Source organism: Diadema antillarum, unplaced genomic scaffold (assembly GCF_040938485.1).
Source record: "Diadema antillarum isolate AM-2024a unplaced genomic scaffold, OU_Dant_1.0 scf00000008, whole genome shotgun sequence".
In the NCBI taxonomy this organism is placed as follows: Eukaryota; Metazoa; Echinodermata; class Echinoidea; order Diadematoida; family Diadematidae; genus Diadema; species Diadema antillarum.
The window spans coordinates 1,757,296-1,770,162 of record NW_027270897.1 but is presented as its reverse complement, the minus strand read 5'-3'; the positions used below and the strand labels follow the sequence as shown (position 1 = coordinate 1,770,162).

The window sequence follows — 12,867 nt, the reverse complement described above, 5'->3', positions numbered from 1 at the left end:
ATAAAGAAAAAACAAAAAAACAGAGATTACAAAGAGCACAGGTTCATAAGGTGCCTTTCATGATCTCAATGAACAAGCTCTGAAAAGTGTGTCTTCTTTGATAAACCTAGGGGAAAAATCATGGATCGCTTTGATCAATCCCTCCCACTCCTAGTTTATACCTGCCCTGTGTCTTATTCTGATACCCTTCGTAACTGAACAGTGGCATCTATACAAATGAAAGGCATCCATTCTGTCAGGTCACCCACCTTGTCTGTCTTGGGGTCATACAGAAAGTTGGTGTACTTGTTGCCTTCTACAGCTAGCAGGGACCACACTGAACATGTCCGCTCCTTGAGGGAGTTCTTGAGCCTTGCCTTGAGAGTGTTACACAGGAATGTCCCAAACAAGCAGGAGTATGTGTGCTGCACAAGCTTCACCTGCAAAGGGAGATGCAAAAGGCGAGATGTTACTTCCTCCACACAAAAGCAATTCCAGATGCACTAACTTGTGATAGCAAAAGACATCAGGACTATTAATATCATCATACGAGACTCCAAGCAGATATCATTGGCAAAACTGATGTCAATGATAGATATGACAACAGAGCTATATATCCATATTTTTACACCAGAATCTTGGATCATTTTTGCAGCGAGCAGAACAAGAATTACAAGCAATCAACACCAGATCTAGCCAAGTGCAGTTCTGTCTTACGTCCATTCCTAGAATTTCCCCATGAAGAAAAAAGAGTGACTACATGTACATCGCCAATTTATGTTCAAATAGCAGTGTGCTCAATTTGCTGCACTGATGTGGAACCCTGATGTGATTTTTGCTATCAAAGCACAAAATGTTAAGAGTATGGAGGAAAATCTGTCTTGCTTGTGAATTTATCCATCATCCTGAAGCTCAAACTATGATTTAACCCGTTGAGGGCGGTTTGATTTTGCTACAACACGCATTTCCCATAGACACCTGCCCGAGTATACTCAGGATTCGTCCTCAACGGGTTAACAATGGAATAAGGTTTGCACTTAATGATGACAAATGCATCAAGAACACAGTAAATTTCAAGCATCCTTCCAAATTTTGATGAAGTAACCACGTCAATGAAATCAATGTGTTACCATACACATCTACACAAGAATTCAACCACAAATGAATGTCAGGTAGACCATGTCAATTCAAGTCTTACTACAGAAAAGACCAAAGAGCCAACAAACTTACCAGGAATGTTTCATTGAATTCAAAGGATGTCGGATACTGCCTGAGGAGTTGGTGAATGCAGTCCAACCACTGCAGGAACACCGGGCACCGCTCGTTGGCATCATCATGCCCCGGCCGATGTCCACACCGGTCAGCAAACTTGTGACCAAAGTCCAGCCATTCCCTCTCAACCAGCACTTGGAATCCCTGTGGTGTGAGAAATAAGAGAATGTCAGCCATGCAAAAATTGAACAAGGTTTGTTAAGATTTTTTCTTTTCTTTTCTGATTTTCACCAAGGTAAGTATCCTGACCTTCTTCACATGAAATGATCAACACAGATTTCATACAAAATTTCACCAAATCTTGCATAAAAGTGCATTGAGAGTAATGCATTCCCAACCCATATATCTAAATTTATCAACCCTGACAGGAGCTACATCTGTGTGTAAAATGGAAATGAACCTACTGCAGGATCGGTATAATTCCATGTCTATTCAAATAGCTTTCACTGAGACAATGAAAGAGCAATCTGAGGTAAAATTTCAGACATGAGTGCAAGTAGACAGAATGTAGTAAAGTGGTGTATTTCCCATCTGAAGAAAGGGAACAGTTTGCTTTATCCCAGGTAGGTCACTAGTGAGCCAATAGCAAAGATAATCATGAAAACAAAAACATAGATTTGCCACTTAAATATTAATTACAAGCAAGAGTAAATGCTAGTGCAACACGTGGACCAGTGTTGGAATGGCTAAAACACAAGCACACTCACATCTGCATATGTACTCACACAAACAGATCTTAATTCACTAAGTGCACACACAGCAGGGGCCGGACACTTGGTCATCTGTCACCCAACCCACCTGCATAGTCCGGTAGTATGGGTCAAGCATGATCTCGGCCAGGGCCACAATCTGTGGGGTGCGGTCCCAGCCGTCCGAGCAGTGGACCACCACGGGCCGGGCCTCCTGGTCAATGGCCGTCACCACCTTGATGGCTGATTTGAGCAGCATGGAAAGATTCTGTAGCCACTTGGTGGTCTCCAGACTTGACAGCCAGCTGAAAAAGTGAAGTATTGGGCACAGACTTTCTTCGTAAATGAACACGTATCTGCAGGTGAAAGGGAGACCTGCATTGTGGCCACTGATTATATTTCTAAGACATCGCTACTAACTCCACTGTCTTGTAAAAACACATGAAACTTTCAAATTTCGTAACCTTCTTATTTTGAAGTCCAATTCTGAGGGAACCTCTAACATCCTGTGTATCATATCATTTCTCTGGTTCTCAAGGCTAATGTGAACATAGTGTGGAATTGCACTTTAAATGACAAAATAAGCAAAAAGAGTTTTGATTTATCACAGAAATGAGATAGTAATGAAGGTTTGGAATCTTGTCGACTATACTCAAATTAAAGTTACTCCTTGAGCACTGTCCCGACTCAAAGGAATTGCTTCCTCAGCCCTACTGATTGTGATGTCTTTTGAGTACTACTTTCCATTAAGTACTTTTAAGAAATATCACTAATCCCATTTCATATAACTGTCAAGACTCTGGTCTAAAACATATCCTTTATTTTTTTCTTCTGATTTTTAAGTCCCTTTGACAGATTGGTGAGTGAGCTCAGTGGTCTATCATAGAGGCTGAAATATGAGGATCCAAGGTTAATTTTTCCCAGGGATCTTTAAATGCTGTTCACTATTGACTGTGGGGATTTGAGGAGGAAACTTTCAAACAATTTTTGTGCTAATTTTGCACAGAAGAATGTCAACACCGTCACACATTCCACTCTTACAGTATCAGGACAACAGAGTATCAAAGTGTGATGTCACAGCCATTCATCGCCATGGAAACTGGTTCTACACAACCTCACTTGGCCGGAGTGTTCATGCGCACACCTAGTTCCAACCCAAGCTATGATAAGACTGTGACATTGTCACTTGTTTGTTTGTTCATTTCCATCTGAGAAGATGGCTGGATAGCCCATATTCAGCTATGCTAAGCTGGTCTTCCATGGGGTCCAGTTGGATGTGAGGTGGAACCACTTCACCGGGTTAAACATCCTGCTCTTTGCGATGATTGAATGAAGTGGGATCTTTTACGTGCATGAGCTGTGACTTTCTCATACACGGGACCTCCATTTTATGTCCTATCCGAGGGACAGAGTGTTTTGCCTCTTGCTAGAGGGGACGGTATGTTTACACACAACATTACTCAGTCCAGACTCGGGTTCGAACCCGGGTCCTTAGGATCGTGAGGCAGACGCGTTACCAACTGAGCCAACTCACCCTGGTACTCTATAGGTTAAATAGATGGCTGATCATTGGCGAACCCGTGAAGAAACCCTTGAAAATGATGGTTTGGAACTTACGTGCTCTGATCCAGCGCGGTGTTACTGCACAGGGTATGGACATTGTGGAAACTCTTCCTGATAGTATGAATGTTGGCCAGTCCCATGAATTCAATGTCACAGCATGTGTAGTACTCTGTCGTGGCCGGAAAACAGTACAGTGAACGATTTATAGGGTTTAATTGTACCCAGGGTAGCTTCATCATTGATAGCACACACATACATGTACCCCCCCCCCCCCCCCCCCCCCCACAAATCACCAGGTACCTGTTTATACACCTTATATGAGGAGTTACCCTGGTAGAAAATGGGAAATACATTTGCACATCTACCAAGGATTTCCTCTTCCTTTTTGTTGGGGACTCTGCCTCTCAGTTTTATAAGCTTGTCATTTCTGTATATGCCATATATTTCATGAGATTTTTATTTTCGCGAATTTTGCAAGTCAGGTGCTATTTGTGAATTCAAGAACACACAATAAATAACTCTGATTTCAACGTGAATGTGAGGTGCACACATACATTTCTTTTATTCATTACTGTGCTCCAAGATCGCAAATTTAAACGGTGGCAAAATTGTCGGGAAGTCCTAATTTGGGTAAAACTAGAAATGTCGCTACAGCGACTGGTTATACCCCCGCCAAACAACATTTCATAAGCTTTGGTCAAAACAACATTTCATAAGCTTTGGTCAAAAAACTGAGGAAGTAGTTAAATCCGCAAGATCTTTCCTTGATCTTCTGCCATTAATATGCCGTTACCATGGCAACGTACTTTTGGGTACTGTCGAAAAATGCGTCTTGCACATCTACAACCAAAGGCACACATCTGTACCAAGTTTCATGGAAATTGGGCAAAAACTGAGGAAGTAGTTTGCAACACAAAATTTTCCATCATTTTGGCTCATAATATGTGAGCTGTTACCATGGCAACATACTTTTTGTCACTGTCAAGAAATGTGTCATGCTGACCTATATCCTAAGACAAACATTCAATATGAATTCCATGAGAATTGGAAGAACACTGATGAAGCAGTTTTGCCATGAAGCATTTTGCCCTATATTTTACCAACATGCCGTTACCATGGCAACGCACTTTTTGCCACTGCGGAAATATGTGTCTTGCACATTAACATATTCAGATGAACATCTGTACCTAATTTCATACAAATTGATCAAAAACTGTGGGAGGAGTTCGCGACGCAAGATTTGTACCCATTTTTGCCCATAATATGCCGTTACCATGGCAACATACTTTTGGGTACTGTCAAAAAATACGTCTTGCACATCTACAACCCAAGGCACACATCTGTGCCAAGTTTTATGGGAATCGGTTGAAAACTGAGGAAGTAGTTCGCGACGCAAGATTTGCAACGGACCGACCGCCGACCGCCCGACCGCCCGACCGCCCGACCGCCCGACCGTCCGCTGATTCCTATATACCCCCTTCAAACTTCGTTTGGCGGGGGTATAACTAGACCTGCTAAACATATGGCGTTTACAGTAGTTTAATTTGTTTTTCATGTTTTCACACTACACTACTACACAGACACATCGTAGTGTTGATGTTGTTGTTGTCATCATTATTTTTCTCATAATGTCAACTACCATACAGATATTACACAATTCTATCAATACATCCCATTCTTTCCACATGGCAGTTTTACCGGAAAGAAAATCAAAACAGAACTCAGTGAGAGAGCTGGCCCTCTGTTGATGATGGTTAAGAGAGCTGTCCATATTTTCCTCTTTAAAAACCTGAGTTCTTTTCCAGTACTGACACATTGCTCCTTTCATTTTCATATGCTCTCTGTAAATTATTTCCATTCTTTAAATGCTGAGTATTTCTCAAAAACTCCACAAAGTCTTCATATCACATCATCTTTTGATAATGACAAAATAAGCTGGATTCTGAAGAATAATTGGATCACATGAGTGTATTGATAGGAAGTAAACTGAACCACTAACAAACAAGTGCACATTTTTTTTTAAAACAAAACATTCCTTGCAACTGATCAACAAATTGCCCAATGTATGTGTACATCACCATGTAGCACTGGCTGTCAGGCAGAAGCTTGGTAGTCCAGTGGACAACACACCTGTCCGCTGATCAGGAGGTCGTAGGTTCAAATCCTGCTTGAGTATATATGCCCATGATTTATCTATTTTTTTTACATGGCTACTGGTAAAACACTGTCTGATCAATTCAGTGCTCATTTTACGTCGATGTAGAGCAATTAGTCAATCAGTTGCAATAAAAACAACTTGACAATAGAATTTTATTTTCATTACCTGGGTATTCACAGCCTCCTCCCTTGGCTCTGTTGGCAAATGCAGCAGCATAGGATCTCGCATCAACAATGAGAATCATCTTGGATTGGTCGTTGTAAGCAAACTCTGTTCTTGGTGTTTCTTCTGCATCATTAACAAAAAGACACACACACACACACACAAAAAAAAACTCTTTTCATCAAAGTACACAGGATGAGTACATGCATCACATATATTTTACTTTCTGCAAGAAAATGATATAATGACAATTATAAGCCACAACTATTTCAACTCCCCCAATCAAAACAAAGCAAGACAACAACAACAAACAATTTTTTGAATGACAATTGGACTTTCTGGGCATGAGTAATAATTTGCCCCACCCCTTTTTTTAAAACTGCCGCGTGTTCCATTCCCCCCCCCCCCTCCAATAATGCACTCACACATCTTATTTTCATCTTGCTATGTATGATTTTCAATGTAAAATTTTCACTCCAGTGTAATGCATGCATATGAGAATCATTAATATTCACTGCAATTTCAATGCAAATTTACAAAGTGTAAATTGGCTATTCCCACTCTTGCCTTTCTGCATAGTTTGCCATTTTTTTCTCTTTGAAGCTAATTGTTACCAGTATTTCTAAAATAACGTTCTTTTCATCCTATGTGGTCTCTGTGAAATACTGTATACACCGAATATTTCGCGAGGTTTTTATTTTCACGAGTTTCGCAAGTCGGGTGCTATTTGTGAAATGAAAGACACGCGAAAATATTGACTCTAATACCGATGTGAAGGTGACGTACGCCTGTACACTTCTCTGTTCAGTATAGGACTCCATGATCGCGAATTTAACCACTCGTGAAGTCGTCGGGAATTCCCGAATCGTGAAAATTTAGACTCGCGAAATATATGGCGTATACAGTACACTGTATGTCAATTATTATTCATGTAGGAGATGTTGCATGTTCTCCTCAACTTTTTTTCACCTCTTCACATTATGAGTAAAGTGTCTTTACCAACCATATTAGCATTGTGTACACGTATTACTAACATGACATGAGGCATCAGTCTCATGTACTTGTAGTTGTGCCTGGCTACAGACATTGTGATGGCGGTCCCACAAGGCAAATGATAAAATAATCATGAAACACTACGAGGTACTGGTGGCAGCAGACCAATTAAATGCAGCTTGATGGCTCCTCCAAACACGCAATGTATAACTGTTTCCATGGTTACTGCTCATCACTATGTTGAACACTGTCAGAAGCATGAATGCTTGAGCATGTCACAGGCACACACAATACGTGCTAGCCAGTTAATTGCGAAGACTCCAAAGAAAGAAAAGAAGAAAAAAGTGAAGACATGTCTTCATGACTTCATCGTCCTTGAATGTCCCTTTTGAAAGTAAATAAGGAAAAAGAAGGGTGTGTTTTTTCTGTTCCACCAAGCCAAGCCCACCCCCCCCCCCCCCCCCCCCATGTCTGGAACAAACCCACAAAAGGTGAAGACATGACGGTCTCAACAGAACGATGGAGAGTTTAGGACACTTCTTAATACCACACACACACCTTCAGAGTCGCGGTTGGGGATGCCATTCTGGTCCGAACAAATGAATCCGTTGCTATGGCAACTCTCCTGCCTGCGAGGGTCGTCCATGTGGCAGGCATTGAGAATGGCTTCCATAATCTTCTCATCCTCCTCGCTGCGCCAGCCGAGCCAGCCTACAGCAGGCTGACTGCAGCGAGCTATCACTGCCCCATTTCCTTGGTGTCTGCAGGCAAGACAATCAAGCATATAAAAAAAAGAAATAACAACAAAGACAGTTTTATAACCATTAAAAGAAAAGAAGGAGCTGAAGAGATACATGACTGCCAGTGTGGTATAACCCCTCAGGGAGAAATGATTATCCACAGCAGATCTCATGCATTCACTAATCTCTAGGAATAATGTTAAAAAAAAAAAGATGGTGATTTTGATGATACCAAGAACAAGATGGTCAAGAGTATTCTTTTCCTTCCTCTCCAAAGCACCATATATATCAGTATCAGTTACTATCATTATTTCTATTTTTATTTTTTTAAATACTTTTCTTGTTATTTCATTTAGTTGATTTGAATTGAATTGAATCATCCTATTCATGATATTGATGATGCTAAAGATAAACCACTGTTTTCACATGATGACCATTTATTTCATTATCATTTTCACAATTTTATCATCATCACCAACCTGCTTCTACTTGTATTATAGGAAGTATACTAAACCCTACACAGCATGACAAAAATTATTAATGCTTGTGAGTATACATGGTTGAAATAATTTATAAACATATTACAAAACACCATGGCATGAATGTCAATTCATAAGTGTAGTACACATATATGCCAAAAATCAGATTGGTCTATAAATAATTTCACAAAGTTTGTTTTATGGCTATACATAGACAGTATCTGTTTCACATTCATATGTGACCCGCGACAACGGTTTCAGGCAAAAGTCGCAAGAGCAAATTCCCTCCTACGCGGGGTACAAAGATTTTGATCATTATATTTGACGATTTAGGTTTTTTGCAGAAATCAAATCTTTGATATGTTTTCTACATCTACACTAAATTTCATTGCATAAGACTAAGTTTTTCCTATCGAAAATGGAATTTTAAGCACCCTATGTTGGATCGCACTCGTCAGTTTCGAGCTTCGTTCGAACGCCGCGCCAATATCCCCAGCGTTGCTACGGCGCAGGGTCTCGCACGCGATTGGCTGGTGCATTGCACACATTTACATAATTCGGCTTTCGGAGACACCAGTTGCAGCGTTTGGGGAATGCTTTGTCCACGCGTGCACGATTACATGCGCCATTGTTCTTGGTACAGTGGTTTATATACGCTCGCTCTGTAGTGCGTGCTCTTCGTTTGGCTTTCTATCCAAACTATTCTACCGCAATGTTCGACAACGGAAGTGAAACCAAAATCATGTTGCACAACATAATTGTGTGAAAAGAAAACTAAATATTCTCAAATTTGTCTACTTGTACATGTAATAAATATTATAACAGCAGACTGACTCAATGGAAGGTAGATGAGAGGAAAGGAGCGGTCACATGTGACAAATTATTATATGTGACAATTATATTACACGTCAAGTTCGTACAAAACTAACGAGTCGTGTTTGTTTGTTTATTTTAATTTATTTAGCACCACCGAACAAAGCAACATATGCATGTCTCAAAGCAAAACAAACAGGAAGCGTGACCCTTGCCAGCACTAGCAATTTTCCGCCTTCAAAAGGGTTGCCAATGATAAAGACAAATCAACCACAATGAAAACGCGATTAGTAAATGTGTTACACGCACACGGTCATGGCGTGTGGATGCCATTGCGTAATGCGTGCACCATACACATGTGCATGTACACCATACGTGTAATTATCGTATTCGCCATCTTGAAAGACGTACTGGAAAACAAACCCGAGCGAAACGCATTGTTTTTCGGCTCCATACGCTGAGCTCCGAGGAAGGTGCGCGGGAAATTTGACTCTCTCAGTGAGCCAATCAGAAGGCGATGTGGTTGCTAGAGGCGGAGCTTAACATCAATTGGCACCATCGCACGGATGGGTGATTCTCCCCTCGCATCGCCGCTCGGACATTGACTTTGAGAAAGAGGTGAATCTTCAAAGCCTGTTTTCTCGCAATTTTGTCAGGCTAACAACTTAAAAAGTGTATTTTATTTCTCCTTTTATGCCCACTTATGGTGTCGAAGAATACAAGTATTTTATATCAATGGAAAGCTTAGGAAATGGGCAATGTGATTCAGTGAAAAAATAAATTTTCAAAATTCCCGACTTTTGCCTGAAACCGTTGTCGCCGGTCACTTGATACGTAATGCAAGAAATTAAACATTTCGTAAGTATCTACACTGTAATACTGTCATTTTCTTGACATTACACCATCCACTAATTATCTAAGCTTCACTTCCTGGTGAGATTTCACAATACTAATAAGTACTTGGGTATTTCAGGCATGATGATGTGACATAGAAAACAGTTCAGATAATCCACACATTCTTCTTTCTTTATGGGTCATTCTACACAATATCAAAAGCAATAAAAGCAAGAATTAAGCAAAAAAGTTTCACATCATCAAAAGAAATTTACAGGACACAATTATTCTCAAGATTAATGTTCACAAGTACTATCATCCAAACTGACTTGGCATAATCATGATATCTCCTGGAAATCAAGGATGAGACTCACATTTTCCCATTGCTGAGAGCAAATACACAATGAAGGTCCGTAATCAATGTGCTTTTAATTACCTAACATACCATGGCTAACATTTTTCATTGCTTTAAAAGGAAAGTTTACAAGGAGCTAACATGTCATCAAGATAATTTTGCAAAAAAAGTAAAAAAAAACAAAACTGGTCTGGTTTCCAAATAGATGAATGCACAAAGTGACATCAAAATGTCTACCTGTTCACCTAACAATATTATATCCCACTGGCGCATTACCAAGTTTGTCTTGGCCTGACGTCAGTAAATTATGAAGCCTATTCATATCCCTGATTGACTTTCACTTCCATTCATAAGTTGCTGTTTTATTTGGGGTTATTCCCTTGTTTTAATAACATATCAGCACAGCTAATTATAGATGCAATAAACAGAGCCTCTTGTGTTTAATGGGAATCATTTGCTCAGGTTTTGATTGCGTTGATTTCATAGCTGAACAATCATTTCAAAACCTATTTGCGAACCACATTTGGCACTGCCTTTTGTGTAGGCCATTCACCTTAACTGTCATACATTGTTGACAGTAAAAACATAGCTCAAGCTGTCCGAAAAGGAGTTGGTGTCTCTTTGCACTTGAAAGGCTGTATGTACAAATGTGTTTTTTGTTTATTTCCTTAAATTATTATCATTATTATCATCATTATTATAATTAAAAGTTAAAATGGGCTTTTGTAGCATCGAAAGTAATCAATTAAAAATCCTTCACGAAGTAAAGTGCGTGAAACAATTTTGCCTTTTCCCGAAACATAATGAATAGTGTATCACTTTCTTATATGGGTGCCTTGATCATTCTCACTGTTATAGATGTGCATTGGTAAAGACCACATATTGGGCCATTATTATCATCACTATGGACCTATTCTGTTTTTTCAAGCACTGTAACTTATGTCAGCTGTAACTGGGGAATTCCAAAATAGGAAGAAAATATGATGCAACGAGTCACATGCATTTCTAAGTCAGTGCACAAATCAACTATTGTTAGGTATACTGCAGCCCCCTCATGATGGCTGAAATAGACATTAACATGCTATTTGTTTCTCTAATATTGCTATAAATAATACGGAGGATTTGACAAAACTGTGTATGAAAATACCATAATTGCTATGTGCTTCAAAAATATGCAAATCTGTGAAAAAACAGATTTACAATACTAAATCTTTATCTCATTTTTAATGTAAAGTAAGTGTGAAAATATTCAACTGCAGAAGCTATTTGCTGACATGGCGGTATTTATAGATAGATATCTTGACATAACATTACTTTCAAAAGCAATATATTCCAAACTTTTGTATGCTTAGGGTTTTTCTATCATTCATTTAAATATGAGGAAAGGTTTTTATTTATTTATTTTTCAAGTTGAGCCATTGCAATGTTAAATTATGTCTTTAAAATAAACAATTTCAACATCGTGAGCACTCCAGCTTACCTCCACACCACAGAGGGAAATCTTTTGGATGTCCTAAAATTTGCAGACTTCTTCATCATCTCATCCTTGACGGTACCTGGAATGACGTGCTGAGTGGGATAGGTCGTACAGTATCTGAAAACAAGAGGAAACAGAAATGGAGTGAAAAAGAGATATGCAGGGGTCGTGTTAATACAGGAGAGTGAAAACCTTAAACGTTACATCATAGACATCAGCCTTTTGTAAATTAACATCTGCTGAGATATCAGCTGGCACTGTTACAGCGTTTACTATTTCCAAGGCCAGAAAGGAAACGTGACTCATTGTTGGCGCAAGAAGGACACTAGAGTATCACGTATCATCTTGTTCTTACTTGAAATCTGAGTTGTCAAATATCTCCAAGCTTTCTTCAGGTCGTAACCCTGCCTCTCTATCTCTGCAGCAAACGTCTGATAAGTCACCTTGCCTGGGTAGATAAAGTAACAACAACAACAACTCAGGTCAAATGAGCGCCTGACAAAAGAGCTTCATAAATTACAAACAAATTTCTTTCGACCGAGTTGGTATGTACATTTCTTATGTGCTACTCAATTTAGTTTGTCTTTTATTGCTCTTATCCACAATAACATACAATGTATAAAGAGTGGTCAGCCCTACCATTCTGTATCTGTGTCACATACACACACACTATACCCATAAACAAACAGCCTGCCAGCATGTGTGCATACTTATGAATTTACAAGACTATCGTCTGTTGAGAATGAGAAGGGCGTTAAGTTGTCTCGAACACTATGAGTTTAGTGGCAACTTAACGCCCTTACCATTCTCAACCGACGTAGTATAGTACTCTATTCTGCTTTGTTTTGTTACAGAAATACTGTATTGTATACGCTGAATATTTTGCAAGGTTTTTATTTTTGAAAGGGGTGCATAGGATGCCGGAATGCGAATTTCGCGAGTCAGGTGCTATTCGCGAAATTAAAGAAATGTGAAAATAATGACTCTGATCCCGATATGAATGTGACACACACGTATACATTTCTCCGGTCAGTACAGTACTCCACGATCGCGAATTTAACCACTCGCACAATCGGCGGGAAGTCCCGATTCGCGAAAATTTAGACTCGCTAAATATATGGCGTATACAGCAGCAAAGCAGAAGACATATGAAGAGATGGATCAATCTCCATTCATTAGACTTGGTAAAAAGGGTGCATACAATGCCAGACCTGGTAGAAAGGGGTGCATAGGATGCCAGAAATGTTAGAAAGGAGTGCATAGGATGCCATGCCTGGCAAAAAGGGGTGGATAGGATGCCCCACTCCTGATAGAAAGTTGGGCATACTTGTAGGATGCCACAACCTGTAGAAT

At 39.7% G+C, this 12,867-nt stretch overlaps 1 protein-coding gene across 1 annotated transcript in view; it reads right to left on the bottom strand.

Moving 5' to 3' along the window:
• LOC139718816 (phosphatidylinositol-3,5-bisphosphate 3-phosphatase MTMR4-like) overlaps positions 1-12,867 on the bottom strand; it is a 90,383-nt gene that overhangs the window by 7,389 nt on the left and 70,127 nt on the right. The window contains 9 exon segments of the mRNA XM_071630284.1: positions 249-419; positions 1,210-1,395; positions 2,050-2,245; positions 3,558-3,672; positions 5,827-5,949; positions 7,375-7,577; positions 11,518-11,631; positions 11,870-11,891; positions 11,894-11,962. Coding sequence (XP_071486385.1) covers positions 249-419; positions 1,210-1,395; positions 2,050-2,245; positions 3,558-3,672; positions 5,827-5,949; positions 7,375-7,577; positions 11,518-11,631; positions 11,870-11,891; positions 11,894-11,962 — 1,199 coding nt within the window.